A 20,776-nucleotide genomic window follows, 5' to 3' on the forward strand; every position below is an offset into this window, starting at 1 on the left:
TGGATTACACAGGTAGAAATGCAAGGAAGAACTTACAATTTTCATCTTGTGCAATGCACTGGAGAGGGATTCCAAAGAAAGATGTGTAGCTGTCATTGTACCACACCAACAGCTCGGTGCCCCTGGGGATATCTATGCAAGCCCGGTAGAAAATATTTGACCTATTAAAGAAGAAGAGAAAAAAAATGCCTAATTTGGAAATAGAGCATTCTCCTCTTATCATAGACAATATTACAGTAGAAATCTATTGTTTTGAAAGTATTTCTGCTTACTTACTATTTTAAAATAAAATCTATCATTAGGGAAGGACTTTGTTCCTGTAGCAGGGTAACCAATTTACAGGCACTTTGTACACAGCATATTTTAAACACTAAGATTCTGCAAGCACCAAGATTTTATGAAAAGACAGTTATTTTCTTGCTATGTCCTTTTTAAGGTGATTTTAGAAATGCTACATTTTGCTCACACAGTACAAACATTGGAGCGGTGCACACAGTTCTGTAAGTTCAGCCATTTAAACAGTTTTGCATTTGTCATCTAAGCTAAAGTTAACATATTTCAGGGCTAAATAGGCAACTGTTGTTTCATTTTAATAAGTTTTTTTAGCAAGACGTTTGAAGTAGCATGACGTGACCTTTCTTTATAGCATTACACTACCAAAAAGAGGGACCTTGGATTGTTGTGTAAAATAGGCTTTGGCTTGGGGAAACAAAAAAAATGGGTTAATCTGAGCAACCATAAAATTTTCCCTCATATGGAACATGAGGTTAATGTTGATGATCCTTCAGTAAATGTACACTAATGTTACTATAATTTTGAAATAATCTCACATTGTTCTGTGGTAAAAGACTGTGGGTATTCCTAGAACACTGAACTGGAAGTTGAGGGGGGAAAAAAGGAAAAGTCCTGGAGTCCCTACCATAAAAACAAGGGCCTTATCCTGATCTTGCACTGATGTGAATAGCTTCAGAGTGATACTTCCAGAGTTAGCAGATTTACAGGGGGGGAAAACTGTAAGATTAAAATCAGGCACAAGATAAAATAAAAATGTTATCAGTTTGTAGCGGCTTTTCCCTTTGGTTTCACATGGAACATTTAAACACACTCCAGTGAGATGGATAGAAATCCAATATATACAAGAAGAACACTCCACTCTCGCTGAAGGATTACATACCAAAATGATACAGTCAAAGTACCAAGAAATGACCATTTTTTATAACAGCTTATGTAAGGCAGAAAAACGTCTATAGACCAAAAAAAATGTTAGGCCTCAACCAGTTTTCTGAGTGAAGAATTGCTACAAACGTTAGCCTGAAGTTCAAGATAAAAATGTTTGGGGTTGGTAGGCCTTAAATTTAGACTTTCTATAAAGAATTGGCTGTAGCAATGCAATTTGTTCCTTGTATAACACTGCAGACATAAGGAGAATCTTTTACCACATTTTTCATGGCAGTGAGATATGCACTTGTCAACACATTTTGTCACCGCAAAGTGGCTCTTGGCAACAGGATCATAAAGATCAATAAAAAAGTGCAGATTCTCAATATTTTACTAGCAGCTGCAAAAATTTCATTTATCTTGTTATTTTCCTCACTTACTGCCACCCTGTCTCAGGAGGGCACTGCTAGCTAAGCAGAACTCTAAGCTACTCTTCTATGAATATCTGACAAAAACTCTCCGCTTTGTGTCTCCCCTTCTTCCTTCCTCCTCCTCTTCCTCTACTCTTCTCCCTCTCTTTCTTTGTTATTTCTTTAATTCTTTCCACTGTTACGCAAAAATGGAAGTCAGAGCCATGCTATAAATTACCAGCATCTCCTAACCTGAGAAAAATTGAGTCTACTTTGTAATTCACCCTTGTAACATTTCGTCTCTCAGTTTGGCTTCCCCTAACATAAACACAGCAGCCCGGCAAATGAATGTGCTAAAACCAAATGACACACTTTGCCGCTGAAAGAGCAGAACTGTTTTTGAGCAATGGGTGGTCTGTGAGGCTTGGAGTAGGCAGGGGAAAAAAAAAGTGTAAGCGTACACCGTCCCTTACAAGCGTGCAGAGCTTCCAAAACTTGCAGAAATCTCTGCATGCTGAAGTACATCAAAGGGATTTTTCCCTTTTCGGATAATATTTCCTTTGCTGACATGTATTTAGTATTGTGGTTGGATGACTCATAAAGATAGCTTCATGGCGTCCCAACGCAGTTGAAGCAGAACACATGCCAACAAACATTATTGTCAGCCTCAAAATAAAAACAAAACGTTCAGCTAAGGGTCAATCAATCAAGAGCACTTTGAAGAAAATTCCATTTAGATATTACAAATCATAACAGAATGAATTTAAACCAGCTGACTTTCTGTGAGGAGGACGTCCATGTACAATAAAAATTAGGCCGGTTTTTTGGTGTCCAACTTTTCTATTTTCTTACACTTGGATGCAGTCACTGGTGATGGATGCCAGTTTTTTAAATTGTGTTTTTGTAGTTCATTTTATAAAGATCTGAAGTAATCGAAAACAGATCAACAGAGGGAACTCTAAGTAAAAACTCCATCATGAAAGGAGAGTTGTAAAATCCACTTAATATTGACAGATGTATAATGACTTTCTCATGCTCACTTTTCATTTTGTTTTGTCATCTATATATATGTATGCATATGTATTTTTTTTTCTTATTTATATATATGTGTGCGCACACACCACCACACTAAGGAATAGTTCACTAGATGCATGCAAAAATACTCTTTCAACACAGCAATCATTATCCAGTGTGTTTATTTAAAATGCAATGGGATTGTAGCTATAGATATCAGATATTTAAGGGTCTAATAAAAGATTTGTGATGTATAAATAGGATTGTTATTTTTTAACTGCAGCATTATTTAGTCAACTGGCCAGAGAATAAAAAAGCTGAAAATGCAATTGAACAATTTTACCATTGTTAAATTGGAACCCTATGGGATAATCAAACTTTATATATATTTCATTTTAGCTTGCTTTTGTATGTTTTACTTTTAATTTTAAAGGTATTTTAAATAAGTTTAAAATTCTTTCTGAAGAAAGGAAACTCTACTCTCTAAAGAAACCAGCAAAAATTGGGATTGCTCACTGCGACCGGCAAGCCCAAGGCATCTTTTGATGTGCTTCCTACCACGTTTAATAAGGTCAAACAGTTGCTTCTGATTCTGAGGCAAAAGGTTTGTTTATAGCTGAGATCATATATTTATGTTATGCATTATCTGGGTTTTCTGCATCTGTTTGCAAGTACAAAGTAAAAAGCACCATAACCTCTTTACATTTTTCTTCACATTTTGACCTTCTCTAGCCAGCAACAGAGGAGGCACAGGCACTGGCAATCTGGGCTGGCAGGTGCACTCAGCATATCAGTTTTAGGTGGGTACATGACTCATGACTGACTCTCAGAAAGCCCAGGGGTTCAAAACACCCCTCCTGCCTTTTTCCCCCTTTCTCTAGCACATGCATCTTTATTAAGGGTGGAGGATTGCTTGTGTTGGCTTGCTACTGATCAGGCCATTTGAAAACACGCAGGGGGGTCTGTGCAGTGTGGTGGTCACACGGGTGACACAGGTTACGCTTGTTCCCAGGAGCTCCAGGTCTAGCATACTCACTTGTACAGCCCCAGCTCAAGGCCACCAAAATTAAACCCATCCCCTCTACACTCTGCAGCAATCCCTGAAGGAGCACACTCACGAAAGCCCTGCTACTGCTTTTGTAAGGCAACAGCACTCGTGACAGTTCTGGTCTGACTTTTTCACTAAAAATATTTACATTGGTCGCATTGAGTAAATCAAAACATACTTTACCTGTACTGAACCACCGTTAAATTCTGTTCCCCGCAGTGCCTTGCACATCGGATATACCTCATCCAGCTTGACTTACTGGGTTCTCCACCATCAATAAAGTGCTGCAGTGTCCCATCTTGATCATATATCTGGGGGAGATGTCACAAGGTCAAGTAGTTAGAACAAGTCATCAGCAATCATTTTCACTGCTTTGCTGTTGTCTCTCTAAGTCTTTTCCAGGAATTTATTTACATGAGTTTTGTCATTATGTACTGATGCTCTTAGCAATCTACATGAAACAGCAGGAAAGCATTTTGGGGGATGCAAGTTTGTCATGTTTCTTTTATCAGGCCAATCTTTCTGTATTAAACATATTTGTGGTGTCTCAAAGCTGTGACCATGTTTCCCAAAGAATATTTAACCTATTTTGACAGGGTGGCCTTAAATAATGAACTGCCAGATAAACAAGAAAATCTGGATCTAAAGCCTGCATTGAAATGGCGGGAACATCTGAGCAAGGGGCAGCAGCAGTCCCTAAACAAGTATCTCTTACTTCGTATCTTAGTTGCAGCAAAAGCATGTACTTCAGCAACCTCACAATACATCAGGGCTTCGTAGGATTCATAATACCAAAACAAATGTGACTAGAAGGAAAAAGACACTTGAAGATGCCTTTAGAATCTCCCTTGAGACATACAATTTTTTGAAGTAGTAAACAAGTAATCAGTCCTGAGGGAATCATGGTTTTCCTGAACATGACATCCCTGCGAAGGACATGAGAGCTAGTTATGATGATTAAAAAAAAAAAAGACTCCAGTCTTTTCAGCACTGGACAATCCCTCTGAAGTTGGAGAATAAAATTGCTCTGGAGGCTCTGAAACCAAAATATACATGTTTCATGCACACCTGTCCTTCGGACTGCTTAAAAAATGTTATCTTGCAAGTGTCAATCCTACTAAAAGGACATGGTCTCACGAGATATTTACCTGTTACAAAACTACTTCGTTAATGGATCTGAAGAATTATGTTTATCTGAAGCAAACTCGATCTTCAGATCTTTTGTCCCTTCACAGATGCCACCTGATTTAATGCCACCCCAAAAATGTTATCTCTTTTGAAATTGTAGGAACCTAACTTGACGTCTTCTTGAAAGTACTAATTCTGCTAATCAAAAAGGAAGTAGATTTATTATGTTGAATTTAACATTTCTAGAGAAAGCATATTAGCAGTCTTGCCAAGATAATATCCAAAGTTATGTAACTATATTCAATATTTCTGTTTTATTAAAAGGGTGATTCTGATAATGCACTCAAAAACATACACAGGCACCAGAAGCTAGTTCTTTACTCCACCACCAAGAGTCTCAAATTCAGGAGACAGCCCTGCTTTTGCTTTTCACAAGAAGGGACCAGGAGTAATCAGAAGAAATACATCCAATGCTAGAACATGAGATACTGGGAAATCAAATGTCTACAGAGATCCTTATCATTTGTTCCTGAGTGCCTGTGACAAGGACCAGATCTGACATGGCCAAATGCTCATGGGTTGGAGAAGCAAGATGTTACCCAAATAAGTGCTGATTGGTGGAATAAAGGCAGAAAAATCAGAAGGAGTCCTCAGAGACAAACATATACTCCAGTACTAAGGATTTCATTTATCTGGTAACTTGTTGATTTTTAGCAAGGATCCATTCTCATGTAAACATGCTAATGTGTCTTGAATATATGAGCAAATATGTTAAAAACAATAAAAATATGTAATGGAAATGGAAAAGTTTTACAGGAAATCAACCTACAAAAAGGAAGAGAAGGGAAAATTAATGACTAATAGTCCTTGGCTGAGGCCATTTTGGCAATATCTATCCAGACAGTCTCAGCACAGTATTTATTATCTATTCATTTGTGTGGTGCTTACCCAAATCACAATATATGGCTTAACGTGAGGCAAAACAACTCCTATAAATAAAGAGATGATAGCTTCCTAATCTCCAGATGATATGAGACATGAAAGACCAAGCAGACTGCCATAATCAGTACTGACAGCCATATCTGGACACATAGGGATCTACTTAGAACTTTGTGTATATGGACAGTCATGAGTTGACATGAGAAATTAAAATCTGCCACAAAAATGCAAGGCTGGGGCTTTCTCAGGCTGTGGCCTGGAGTAGGAAGAACTGCTCTACAAAGTAGACTAAGTATTTCCAAATGCTTTATTCTTGCAAGTACTGATGCACCAGTGACACTCCGCTCTCCATTCTTAGGGAGATATTACTGATATTGTAAATAAAACTGCATAGTCAGAATCCATCCCACAGCATCCTTAGCCCTGTTCTTACAGGAATGAAAACCAACTGTAAAGGAGCAGAAACTGTAATATTAAAAGAGAAATACCAACAGTGTGTTGTACCTCTTAATTTGTTGAATTGCATAACACAGGTTGAAACCTGAAAAAACATAACTGATATGGTGAATATTCATATTACCATTGTGAACCAGTTCTTATTCATTTTACAGTTACCTAAATCTGGCAACCACTATGTAATTACCTGAAGACACCACAATGAGGGAGCAAACCATGACCTGCCATAACAGAAGAAAAGCAAACCTGTAGCACAAGTTGTGAACCCAGACATTACAGCAAACTGTATAGGTATACATATTCACCTACATCTGTATTACACATGCAAAAGTATTTTAAAATTCTATTAAAAAACTACTGCAGAATCCTGTAGTAAACTGATGTTACTGAAAATCTGTGACTACCTCACTAGGTAACTACATCCATCTATACTGGTATGGCGTAATGCATTGCAAGAACCTCATGGAGAAGTAAATACCATTTCTCCAGCTCCCTAAGGAGAATACATATATTTTATTTTTTTCTGTATCTCACAACAGTCATTGATCTAAGTGGTGGAAACAAAATTAACCATTTCATTTTTCCACTTCAATTACACTTGGAAGAATTACCTGAACTGTTTGCTGAATCTTTTCCCTCTTCTGACCCAAAGTACTTGTTAACTGTTGTTTTTGCTGAGTTTTAAGGGATTTATGCTTTTGCTTTAAATGTTTCAAAGCTTTAATGTTTCTTTTTTATGGTCTGTTCCAATTTCGAGGAATGCACCAGACTACTGGCAGACACCAGAGTCTGATAAAAGAGGACTGCAGTTACCTTCTCATTTGACATGTCTTGTGTTCCTCCTTAGCAATTCCCATATAATCAATTAACTTCTTAATAGGTGCTTGGCTATTTATGGGTAGCTTACTGCTGTGTTACATATTAGGAGAATCAGAATGTGGAGCGTATTACTATTCAATGAATTTTGTCCTTTGACTTCAGAATACCACAGAAACAGCTTCATTTTCCAATAAAGTAAGTCTAAAGTGTAACCAGCAAAATTCAAGTGTTCTCTCTTCCATTTTTTATATTACTTTCCTTACAAACACCAGTTTACTCAGTAATCAAGACATAAATACAGAAAGGCATGAGGTATATAACGAAATTTCTTACAGGGTGACACTGATATTCCTCATAACCTACACATGCATTCCAACTGGGAAACAGGGGAAAAAGCATGTAGGATGCCAGTGTACTGATACTGGTCAAGTTCATCTTGTAATGGCATCCAAATATAAACTAAATATGAAGGACTGGATTTATGACTTGTTGGATTGGTTATTGATAATTATCTGGAGGCTGTAGATACCGAAATTTATAGTGACTATGATACTAAAAACACATAGTAGCAATAATAATACAACTTTCAAGCACACAGTATCTCATGTAAGTGATACTTTAAAACCTACAAACGACCATCACTAAGTAAAATAAACAGCAGTTGCTGGAACATCTGTTACTCTGGCAATATACCAAGTATAGGTAGGAGTGTGTAAGACTTAAGTAGTATTAACAGATAAAGCAGAGCACTAAGGAGCTTTTTCAACTCCTGGTTACTTCAGTACTGACATGGTCAGTATTGCTCACTTCGATAGATGAGGACAAATATAATTCCAAAGCTAAAGACTGTTGTTCCAGTTTCTGGTATAGATGCTAGAGAATTTCAGAATAAAGGAGCCTGAATGTAACAGCACGGTTGCAGAGAAAGCCAAGCTGTGAAGCAGTGAAAAACAAGTTCACAGAAGAGACAAGGAGAGAAAAAGTGGTTAGTTTGTTGGAGTTCTTTCCTTTCTAGCTGTTTTCCCTTGTTCTCCTTCTATGGTCTGCTAAAGGACTTTGTCTTTAGAAATTCTGCCTGCACTTTGTTTTTCAGTTTAGTTAAATCAAAAAAGGTATTAGCATACAATTTAAGTGACTGGCCCTGAAAGTGGGATTTTTCTTTGCATCTACATAGGTATGGAAAAAGTAACAATCAGAAAATTATTTTGTGTTGCAATACACTAAGGAGATGTGAAGAAAAGCACAAAATACGCAAGAATTATTTCTTAGCATTACTAGAGAATCTTGCCTTTTGCTGTTCACTGCTATTCTCACTGACTTCACCTGCATAAGGTCATAGGGTTTTCAAATCACACAGCATTAGTCTTCTCCTTCCACAAATGGACTTCTTCAGTGGGAAGAGTCAAGATAGCAAGGAGTACTTTTGATGAGTACATATATTTCATAAATCATCAGCCATGCGTTTAAAAACCATGCATGTAATCTAAACTACTAGAGATACAGAGAAAAAGGTTGTAAATGTCTGATGAAACTGACTGACATGTCAGATATGTTAGCATCCATACAAGTTATATTATTTCTATAATAATGGATAAACCTGCAAGCCACAGCAACACTAAAAATTTCTTCCCTTGCTGGCTTGGACATCACTTGCTACCTTGGGCAAATCTCACTACCGTAAGACCTTCCTTTTGACATAATGACACTACAGTATCCTCTACAGGTGGCTGTATCCTAAACAGAAGTTGAAAACAATGCCGAAAAGAGCAATGTTTATAAGCCTGGTTACTTAGCTGACAGGCTGTAAAAGGCGTGCAATTATGGAAGATTACATTCTGAGACTGGACATATAAAGCCTATAACCGACACTAGAGAGAGCAGCCCTGTTTCCCTGCTTGTGTCTCTTTTCAGAGCCAGCAAAACCCATTGCCTGATACACAATCTTTGATGAATCCTAAATCCTGGAGCCTAGTTTCCTCCCCAGGGTCCAGAACTCTTCAACCACTCAGGCAATGTTTCTCTACACATTTGGTTGTTTGGAGAAGAAAACTACAGGCAGAAAGGACCAGGGTTTGTGTGTCTGCTATGGTCATCTTTGGGTTGATTATGCTATTTATTTCCTTTGAAGGAAATTGACTTTTCTCTTTTCTTTCTTTTCTTTTCTTTTTCTTTTCTTTTATTTTCTTTTCTTTTCTTTTCTTTTCTTTTCTTTTCTTTTTTTCTTTTCTTTTCTTTTCTTTCTTTCTTTTCTTTTCTTTTCTTTTCTTTTCTTTTCTTTTCTTTTCTTTTCTTTTCTTTTCTTTTCTTTTCTTTTCTTTTCTTTTCTTTTCTTTTCTTTCTTTTCTTTCCTTTCCTTTCCTTTCCTTTCCTTTCCTTTCCTTTCCTTTCCTTTCCTTTCCTTTCCTTTCCTTTTCCTTCCCTTTCCTTTTCCTTCCCTTTCCTTTCCTTCCCTTTCCTTTTCCTTCCCTTTCCTTTCCTTCCCTTTCCTTTCCTTTCCTTTCCTTTCCTTTCCTTTCCTTTCCTTTCCTTTCCTTTCCTTTCCTTTCCTTTCCTTTCCTTTCCTTTCCTTTCCTTTCCTTTCCTTTCCTTTCCTTTCCTTTCCTTTCCTTTCCTTTCCTTTCCTTTCCTTTCCTTTCCTTTCCTTCCCTTCCCTTCCCTTCCCTTCCCTTCCCTTCCCTTCCCTTCCCTTCCCTTCCCTTCCCTTCCCTTTTTTCCTTTTCCTTTTCCTTTCCTTTCCTTTCCTTTCCTTTCCTTTCCTTTCCTTTCCTTTCCTTTCCTTTCCTTTCCTTTCCTTTCCTTTCCTTTCCTTTCCTTTCCTTTCCTTTCCTTTCCTTTCCTTTCCTTCCCTTCCCTTCCCTTCCCTTCCCTTCCCTTCCCTTCCCTTCCCTTCCCTTCCCTTCCCTTCCCTTCCCTTCCCTTCCCTTCCCTTCCCTTCCCTTCCCTTCCCTTCCCTTCCCTTCCCTTCCCTTCCCTTCCCTTTCCTTCCCTTTTCCTTCCCTTTTCCTTCCCTTTCCTTCCCTTTTCCTTCCCTTTTCCTTCCCTTTCCTTCCCTTTCCTTCCCTTTCCTTCCCTTTCCTTCCCTTTCCTTCCCTTTCCTTCCCTTTCCTTCCCTTTCCTTCCCTTTCCTTCCCTTTCCTTTCCTTTCCTTTCCTTTCCTTTCCTTTCCTTTCCTTTCCTTTCCTTTCCTTTCCTTTCCTTTCCTTTCCTTTCCTTTCCTTTCCTTTCCTTTCCTTTCCTTTCCTTTCCTTTCCTTTCCTTTCCTTTCCTTCCCTTTCCTTCCCTTTCCTTCCCTTCCCTTCCCTTCCCTTCCCTTCCCTTCCCTTCCCTTCCCTTCCCTTCCCTTCCCTTCCCTTTCCCTTCCCTTTTCCTTCCCTTTTCCTTCCCTTTTCCTTCCCTTTTCCTTCCCTTTTCCTTCCCTTTCCTTCCCTTTCCTTCCCTTTCCTTCCCTTTCCTTCCCTTTCCTTCCCTTTCCTTCCCTTCCCTTCCCTTCCCTTCCCTTCCCTTCCCTTCCCTTCCCTTCCCTTCCCTTCCCTTCCCTTTCCTTCCCTTTTCCTTCCCTTTTCCTTCCCTTTTCCTTCCCTTTTCCTTCCCTTTTCCTTCCCTTTTCCTTCCCTTTTCCTTCCCTTTCCTCTTGTTTTTTATTTTCTTTCCTCATTCCTTTCATTTTCTAATTAGTTTTGTAGCATTGTATTAATCCCCTGGAATGAACTAGTAGCATAAGTTAAGTTGAACACAAGTGTACCTTGATGGATTGAAGTAGAGTGTCCAGTGGCATTACTAATAGAATAGAGCTCTCGGGCCATCTTAACAAATTATGACGAAGGTTAGGTTTTCCATAAAGCAGAAGAAATAGTGAACAGTCACTTTTTGGAAAAGCTCTGAGAATCATACAGGTAAGTTCACAGTAAAATTCAGTGATTTGACTTGCCTAAGGCAGTGACTGTTAAGCAAAATGCCAATGGGCTCTAGTGTTTATTATGGCATGTATACATTATTTATTTGTTAGCTTTTCTAATCATGTTAAACTGAAAGCAAACTGGATTGTATACATTACTTGATAACTTACTCATTTAGATTGCATTCTGTGTTGTACATTGGTGTCTAGCTTCCTTTGAAATCAACACACTGCCAAAGGACCTCATTATCTAGAAAGTCTAAAATGTTCAGAAGATGCTGCAGGAACTGAAGGAGAGGAGAAAACTTACAAAATTCCCTGAATATATTACATTTAAGGATCATAGTTTAGGCTGAAAATCAAACTACAGCTGGTTCATATTTGATCATAACAACTGTTTATAGAATTAATGCTTTTAGACTTTAAACATCTTTAATATTAGCAGTTGAGCATCTGATTTGAGGAACACGGCCCTTCTGAAAATGCATCTTCTCCCTTTTACGCACTGAATATGAAAGCTGTGCAGAAACAATCATGTTCTTAGTCATCACAGCTTTGTCCTTCATTCACTAGCCTGGTGACCAAGTCAGGCCATTCAGTGTGCATTTTAAGAACAACTCTTAGTTTCTCAATAGGAAAGAGAGTATGAAATATAACAAAACTCAGAAGCAAACTGCAATGCATGGAAAAGTCTCCAAATAGAGCTGAACTAAAAAGGAACACTGATGTTGATAGATATTAATAACATTTTATATTCACATCCTTTACGAAGACCATATCTCAAACACTGAAATACTTTGTAAATGACTTACTATCTTTTAGATTACCTATACAGTAGACAGGCAAATTATGCTTAGCCAGTATAAATGTATATTCATCACATTGTGATAACTCTAACTTTGATGCTGAATAAATGTTATTGTATCTGTAATAATCAATTACACACATAAAACTGATATGAAAAAATAGTAGTATACATGTCAGCAATCTCATAAGAAGAAATATTTCAATATGTTCTCTATTTTCTGTATGGACACTATTTTAGAAATACACTAGTTATAAATGCTTCTCATATATTCCACTTTTGCTTGATAAGACTGATTTGTTTTTGTTATTGTGTAGATAGTGAAAGCTAGTAACTACAGTCTTTACAGGTATGTGAAATAAGTTTATGTCAATAACTAGTTACTTCAAAGTGCTTCTGTTTTTTTAAATAACTGGATGACATTTTGTTGCCATGTCGAAAATGCAACAGTTCATTTAGAGAATGATTTTTGCTTTGGCTTTGTTTGTATTACATGTAAAATGGTGTAAATTTCTTTATACTTTGGTTAGCATAAGATTTCCAAATGTTTTTAACTTCACTGAAGCATTCTTAACTGCTATAAACTATTAAGATTAGAAATCTGAAATAAATGAACAAGAAGGAAACATCAGGAGGCCTCATTTGTTAAAATAAGACTAAAACATTTTCTAGCGTTTGTTGGCAACAGTTACCCTAGGATGCAACACCTCTGTGAAAATGCGCAGAAATCTATCCTGACAATCAATGGTCTTTAACTGCTTACACTATTCAAAGCAATTTTCTGCAATTATCCATATCTGATAAAGGTTATACATCTTATAATATCTGCTTAATGTTTCTTTTCTTTAATCTAGCAGGCATCATCTAGCAAATTTTATAAAAGAGACTACTTGCCAACTAATATTAAAAGCTATTTAGTTTTAATGTTTCTCAAAGGATTATAGCAGACAAAACTATAAACATTGTTTTGAACTGTCTGTGCTAGGTGAAAGGCTTCATCTCTCACTTAGACCCCAGTCCAGCAAACACTTACACACATGTTGTAGTCCCATTGATCTCAATGGGACTACTCGTGTGTGAAATCAAGCATCTGTGTAAGCAGTTGGAGGATTGGGGCCTTATTCCAGAAAGTGTCACGAGAGCAGTGCCCTGCTGGTTATGTGGACTTCATTACATTATTTTTTTAAGTCAAGTCTCAATGGTTTGTTTAAACACTAGTCCATGGAGGTCCGCGAGTAGGGAAGAATTACATGTAACACAAACCAGTGTTACTCAACAACAGGGCAAAGAGGAGAAGACACAGAGCAGAAAAAATACACACATGAAGTTGGAAACTTGCACAGATGCAAACAGGTCCATAACGGTCTGGTGCTCTTGCAATATCCACTGACATAATATGGCCTCCTCAGTGTGTGCTTTTGCACTCCCCTGACAGGTCAAATGACAGGACAGAAAAAGCAGTGGCACTCCAGCCACGGGTCATTCTGTGATGGAGACATTTTTACTTGGCATTCACATTTCTACCCAGCTCACTGCACGGTGCTCCCATGCAGTGCTGGCAGCAGAAGACTGTGGGGAGGCAAGAGACTGAAGTTGTTCTCTGCAGTCTCAGTTATGCAGGACATAGAGCACAAAGAGAAAAAGTGTTGCCAATCTAGGGTCAGTATCCAAAGAGACCATGAAAAAAACAGATTAAAACGGAAAAGACGGTTTAGAAACGGGGAGGCAAATTATCAAAGCTGAAATAACCCAAACAGCAGACTCACGACAGCTGGCTGGTAGATGCATATCTCAGTACACATATTGGGCAGGGATCTACAAGAAGGGCCTGATATTGGAAACCCTCACTCATCTAGAATAACTCGCTGAACTTACTCAGTAGTAAAGCTTCTAAGACGATATTTCAAGCTTGAGAATCAAGACAGTTATGATGTTCTTTGTTGCCCTCCGTGCATCTGTAAACATGACTCGTTCCTTCGCAAGGAAATGAAAGAGCTTTGGGCGTTTTCTTTCAGCTTCTCAGAATCTTTAGACTTTGCAAAGTGAAATTAAAAGTGCTTGTTTCATATTTTTTCATTCTTCTACAAGCAACCAAATATTCCTGAAGAGTCCTCTGCCATTCAGCTGAAATGTTCTTTCAGCCTGTTTCCGTTTAGTCAATACACCCATCTGGTTGGACAAAGAATTAAAAGGGCAAACACCTAACCACAAACATAATGTGACAGAGGACAGCACTCCAAAGCAGCATGTACAAAACCAAGTTTTGGCAAATTTCATGACTCAGCATCAAGCTAGGCAATGCAGCTGAAACAAGTGTGGGGGCACATACCTCCTAAGGTGACTTACTGATAAGTCAGTGACCTTAGAGAAATCGCTCAGGACCAAAAGGCCCTTATGAATGGAAATAATTCCAAATTGCCATGATTCTAAAATGTGAGAAGGAAAGAAATTGCAGGAAGAGCAAAGAATGTCTGCTGTTCACATGTAACTTGGGGCATACCTTGCTACTGACCAAGAGGAAGCTGATGGTACAAAGAGAGAACAGTTCTGATCACAGAATCACAGAACCACGGAATGTTAGGGTTTGGAAGGGACCTCAAAAGATCATCCAGTCCAATCCCCACACCAGAGCAGGAACACCTAGATGAGGTTACACAGGAATGTGTCCAGGCAGGTTTTGAATATCTCCAGAGAAGGAGACTCTACAACCTCCATGGGCAGCCTGTTCTAGTGTTCTGTCACCCTCACCGTAAAAAAATTTCTTCTCATATTTAAGTGGAACCTTTTGTGTTCCAGTTTGTACCCATTGCCTCTTGTCTTATAAATGGCTGTCACCAAGAAGAGCCTGGCTCCAGCCCCATGACACTCACCCTTTCCATATTTATAAACAAGCTAAAGAGACCCAGCTCCCTCAGCCTTTCCTCATAAGAGAGATGCTCCACTTCCTTCATCATCTTCGTGGCTCTGATCCCTCACTCCTGTGATTTCTGTTGAGTATCTTTTCGAAGTATGGTTCCAAACTGTGTTTATGGAGCCTTGTGCATGAAACTGTGTCTATGTGTGGATTAGCATTTTCAGGAAGGTAGCGGATTTTAGACTTACAAATCCCAGCCTGAACACTTAGTGATACTTTCAGACATATTAATGTAGGGCACATAGAATACATGGCACAACTACCATTCTGTAAATGAAGCTTGATAGATTAGGCATTTTGTTTGTTTTCACTTTGAAGTGTTTGAGATTTCTCTTTCTTTATCTTCAGGATTTTTTTAAAGATCCAGTACCATATCCCCCTAAGCATTTTAAGAATCAGTTTAGAAACATATTTCTCAAGCACAGTGCTCCTAGAGACACTCTCAATTCTGTAGCAAATCAGGTAAAAATCCTTTAGCAAGTTAGACTTAAAACTGCCACTGAAGTCAATGCAATTCAGTTTCCTACTTACTTGGGCACTTTGGAACCCCATATGCCTTTTTAGGCAAGTAAAAGCAGGCATGATTTGCTCTAACTTTCTAAGGAAGACTTTTTGCCTTAGGACAGGGAATTCTTCTGTTTCCTTTGCATATACCATGAGAGGCTACAGCCTCATTTGAAGTCAGGGGCTCTTCAGGGACTCATGGAATCACTGAGCCTGGAAGGGGTCTCTGGAGATCATCTCATCAGCTCACAAAATAGTTATGACCTCCAACACCTTCACTTTGAATTTCCTGACTCACAGTTCATTGGCATTCTATATAAAAGAAAAACAAACAAACAAACACAACAACAAAAAAACAACAACAACAAAAAATCACCACATAACACCTGAATTCAGAAATTAGTTATATGTGAAAAAAAACCCTCTCTGAAATGAAAGCAGGCCCACAAGTAACCTCACTTTCAAGCAATGTCAAGAACATTACTTTGTTTTGACAAAAGCATTGATGTCTATTGTAAGGGTTTGGCACTGGACTAGGGAGCAAAGTGGTATATTCAGGTGTATGAACTTGTTTCCACTAGTGTTTCTGATAGCCCTGAGTATCCCACTGAGCCTCCAGTGACTCCTCAAGAGGGCAGAAAGACCCCCCTCAGTCCTGTGCCTTACTGGTAAGCCCTGTTTGTATGTCTTAGATACTTTCCAGAATTTTAATGTCATTAAGCACTTCTGCTCAGACACTGGAATTGCTCTCCAGATGCTCCACTCAGGTCCTGCTCTGAAAGAGGCTTGTCACATGACTTACAGCAAGTACTCAAACTCTGTGTCTTGATTCCCTGGCTGCAGAAAACAGGGATTCAAGGATTTTTTTATTATTTATTTATTTCTGTGTGTGTGCACCGTTTGTTTATGTTCACTCTGAGTTTGTAAGTAAATAAGGGTACGGACTGTATTTACAGTGTATGTGTAGAACATCTATCTAAGCAGAGCACCCATTTATTACTACAGTACAGACTCCACAAATAATTCTTTCAATTCTTTTTTAAACATCTCATTAAGGCCCACTATAAATTAAGAATTTCAGTAAAAATGACATATTTTAGAAAATATACTTAATTCCTTTGTGAGTTTTAAATAATGAGGCAGACTGATATTTTTAGTTTGGAATATTTTTGAATGTCTGGAATGCTAAATTCCCCAGATGATGATTAAAAGGTCAAGTAATAAAGTATATGATAAACTATGGTTAAGATTCCTCATAAAACAAATGAGTAATAGCTGTACAAACTGTGTCGCCATGTTTTTATATTGAAAAAATGCCTGTGCTGTATTATTCCTTCAAATTTGCTAGATTATAGGATTGTCAGAAAAACACTATACTATGGTGATGGCTAGTTTGCAGCTGCTTCAGAGCTGAAATCAGAGTCAAGAAGCAGAAGAAAAGTGTGCATTAGGGACTAGTGTTAGTGTTGCTAGTGGACACATGGTGGAGAATGTGAAATGCATTTTTTTCTTGCCAGAGTTCAGATCTGGTGTTGGTAAGTATCACGTTAAGTTTCTTTGGAAGAAAGTTTGTTTCTGTGAGGATTATAACATTAGATTAGAACATTGCCTGAGTCAAAATCACAGGAGCCCTCTGGAGCTGTTAAACATTTGGCATATCTCACTTATCTCTAAGGGTGGCAGGGGCCATCAATATGAAGTAGACCATCAATCAATCGGGAGTCTTCTTCAGACATTGCCTGTCAGCTGATCAGAGGAAGACTTTAGGGAATCAGATTTCCATTATCAGGATTTGGTCTGTGATCAGAACAAGCCACTGAACCTTTTACTTTTCACTTGGCAAAAACATACACACTGGAAAAAAGTCCTGACAGTTCATTCATTTTGCTCCATCACTAGAGCCAGATGATGTTTGACTGGGGAGACCCACCCTCTTTGATGTTCTGCTCTTTTGAGAGTGCCCTGCTGTGAAAAAAATTTTCTCCTTCCAAATTAAAGAGAAATATTTCTGCGTCCAGCTGTTAAATGTGACGTTTGCCATTTTTCAGTGCATTGGCTCTGTGCCATCTTGCAGGCTGTTTCAAGCCTATCTTTTTCCCTTCTTCTTCTCAGCAGAAATATCCAGAATGTGTTAGTGTCTCCAACTTCTATATAACATCAACACCAAAAGGGAAAATACAAGTAATACTGCATGGCTCTGAGCTACAATATTTATACACGTTTCTTCTAATTTTTTTTAATTAGAGCCAGCAGTCATTTTATTACGTGAAACGAAGAATATAGTCTAAATACAAATTAAAGACAATCTACCTATGAAAAGTTGACTTCAGTTTCATTCGGATTGCAGTAGGCAAACCATGCTGAAGCAAAGCCTCTGCAGAATACATTTACCGGTTAAATAAGTGTGGATGTTATTAAAACTTGTTTCATGTGTACTGAGTCCACATCAAAAAAATGGCATCCATTCAGCAGCCCTAGCTCTGTTTAAATTAAAACAAACTTCTCATGAAAGCTTGAATAAACATTTAGGTTTAAGTAATCAAGAAAACCTGTATCTTCTCATATTTATTAAGTGCAATTTTTACAGTTGTAAAAACCACTGTCACAAATTATGTATACTGTAAATAAAGGGTGGACTCATCATTACAGTGTTTTGCCTGTCTATTGAGGTGGATGAAACACAACCGTCTCCAACTGCTCTTAAGCTCAAGCTTTCTTTGTCCTTTACATTTTCATATTTGCTGACATGGAAAAGGATCAAAGTTGATAGATTTTGGCAAGCACTTTTTTGTAAACCTATGTTTTTTAATTAATCTAAGTCTATGACCAGCAAATCTGAGTAACTGATGGTGTACTCCTCACAACTTCACACTGTGAAATCTAAAACCTGACTGAAAGCCCCAATGGATGAGAATGGAAGGACCTATTTTGGAAAATCAACTCGATAATAACAAAAATCAAGCATTCCCCCCTTAGATACACACGTTCTATAATAAACTCATGCCAAGAAAAAGTATAGTCCATGAAGATTTGGTGTAGAAAAAAGCAGTAAAGCTGTAGCCTGCTCTCCATCTGCACTACGTGTAACTCATGAACTCAGTTTTTTAAATTGTAAAATGATACAGATTTACAAATAAATATAAATTAGACTCTCTCCAAGAGGCTAGCATGGAGCCAAGCTACATTCTGTAGGGCTTCAGTCAGTTCTCAGAAACTATCTGATATCTAACAGAGACAACAGTGGGACTGGAGATGTCCAAGTAACACAGAGATGCTAACAGTAACCGTTTTGGCAATTCAACAGGAGACATGTTTCCATGTTCCTGGTATGAATCAAACACTGCCACTCCTAAAATTACATTTAACACATATAAATCAAAAATCTTTCTCTTTCAATCTAAGTCTTATGCTGTTTCATGACAGTTTAGCACCTTGTTACAAGATTGTAATTTATGCTGTTATGGTTCTTCTCTGTCTTTATTTCTAAATAGATTAAGAAACATTTTTCTTACTATTAATTCCAGCTTTCTCTTCTATATCTAATCAATGTTATTCAAAATTCTCTTTATTTATTTCTACTGTCCCATCTGCCACTGTCTCATCATGCTCCTTTTTACTGCCCCTCATTTTATCAAGGCAGCAGGAAAACACCGAAGAATGCTTCATTAGATTGAAAACCAAGGACTGACTGCAAAGGTTTGTGTCCATCATTTCCTCTATTCTATTCTGCATTCTTCTGTTTCATCTTTAACACTATGAAGCTTACCTGCATCCTTCCAGCCTTTCTCAATTCTACTGTCTGTGCCAAAATAATTTTGGGTAAAAGGCTGTTTTTTTTTGTCCCAAACACTTTCAAGTTTAAATATTTAGATGACTTATGTAGACTAACACAGATGCAGCAGGTGTATTTCAGAGGCAGGAGAGTACTTTCAGCAGCAAGTCTACTGGCCTTAAATGTTGACTTTTTTACAAAGGAACTCAAAGTGGATGAATTAATTAGAAATCAATAGAACCAGTGACTACAATCCATGTCGAAAATCTAACAGTAACATAATTAATCCAAAACAAGTATTATTTTTTCCCCAAGTCTGAATTCTGAAAACAAGGCAAAGTAAACCAGTTCTTATTTTGATTATTTTCTCATCATCCTCAAAGTTTAACACAAAGGGGAAATAAATCATGGTGCTGCATGCAAGATTATTTTACTAGATCTAGCCAAAACCTCATAACATTTGTAAAGCAATAATAACAAAATGGGTTTAAGCAAGGGTTTTTTTGTGTGTATTTTTACTTATTTTATTTTATTTTGGTCTTTTAAAAATCATTTGGATTATCTCAAGATTTGATAAACCATAAAAAAAATATTTCATTATAGGCTTACTAAGCTTTAAAACTGAAAGTTCTCAGCTGAGAAATGAACTTTCTGTTTAGAAAATGTAACAACATGTTTAGATTATTTTGAACCATTTTGCTGAATGTTTTATTCATGGGAATTTTCCCTGAAATTGACATTTTTATGTAAAGAGTTTTAGTTTCTCAGCATTCTCTGGGAAAAAAAAAAATAAAAAAATAAAGTTTCCTTAGAAAACCCCAACAATTTGTAACTAGTTATTTGTTGTACACCAGTGATAGGCTATTAAAGGCATACATAAAACCAGCCATGGCACCTAAGAGCTTGCAATCTGAAAGACACAGATAAGGCTAAATGAATTCAGAGACCCAGAAAACATGATGAAAGCATAACCTTTCCCCACTTCTTTGCTGTCTCTTTCTCCCTCATGCATAATTGCAAAAATTATCTGCTTAAATACAAAGAGATTAATAGGGAGTGCGACTTCATAGTTTTCCCAAGCTAAGCAAGAATTGCTGCACTTCTCATCTGCCAGAAGAGAAAAGTCTTGGGTTTGCCAGTGGCGTACAGAGCTCTACCAGCTCCTCCCCATTCATGGAGAAAACAAACCCTGAATCTACATACAAACAAGTTAAAATCTCTTGCTTGGCCTCCTGCTTGGCCTCCTACTATCCCCTGGATGCCAGTCCATTGGAAGACAGGTAACTTTAAGCCATATATATTAGCCCATACATTTGAGGGCAAAGGGAAAGGAAAAGCACATTAAAGAAAGGGTGGGAGAAGCTAAGAAATGTGGGAAATAAAAGAGTACGTTTGCATATTTTATGTAAGGGGTTCCTGAAGAGAACATGTTCCCACTAGAAGCAAGCAAATGAGCCCTTGTTCAGCTTCTTACTTAGTGTATGGTGCTGACTTTCCTAACTGGCTTGACCACTGCCCTTGTAAGAGGAGAGAGTATTAAAAATACTGAGTGCCGACTCTCAACCATACACTCAGATTAACTATTTTCAAAGAATTTGATGAAGCTGTAATAAAAATCAATTTACCCATAGAAAGAAGCACTTCTTGTTCTCAAATGGCAGATTTATGGTTTCATGCAAACATGAATGTCCTAGAGCTCACCCTTTTTAATAAGGAATCTTTTAAAAGACATAAAATATTTGTCCTAATGAAGTAATGGTTTCCTAAGGTTTTGCTTCTTTTCTGTACTGCCTACAGTTTTATGTCTCTGCTGAAATGTGTCACTTGTTAAATTATTATGTTTTCCTAAGTCTACTATATTCTTTTTCTAACCCACACTAAGAAAGCACAATTGTCAGACATTATGTTTTGAGG

At 37.7% G+C, this 20,776-nt stretch overlaps 1 protein-coding gene across 4 annotated transcripts in view; it reads right to left on the reverse strand.

Annotated features, from left to right (window-relative positions):
- The window catches only part of PRDM6 (PR/SET domain 6), a 79,825-nt gene that overhangs the window by 24,449 nt on the left and 34,600 nt on the right, over window positions 1–20,776 (reverse strand). For all 4 annotated transcript variants that reach the window (XR_010468823.1, XM_065045307.1, XM_065045305.1 and 1 more), the window contains exons 4-5: window positions 3,814–3,941; window positions 37–161 (exon numbers count right to left, since the gene is read on the reverse strand). Coding sequence is in view for 3 of the 4 variants with exons in the window: in XM_065045307.1 (XP_064901379.1) it covers window positions 37–161; window positions 3,814–3,941 (253 nt within the window). In the remaining variant the exon portion in view is untranslated. The remainder of the gene's footprint in view (window positions 1–36; window positions 162–3,813; window positions 3,942–20,776) is intronic.

Source organism: Columba livia, chromosome Z (genome assembly GCF_036013475.1).
Source record: "Columba livia isolate bColLiv1 breed racing homer chromosome Z, bColLiv1.pat.W.v2, whole genome shotgun sequence".
Lineage (NCBI taxonomy): Eukaryota > Metazoa > Chordata > Aves > Columbiformes > Columbidae > Columba > Columba livia.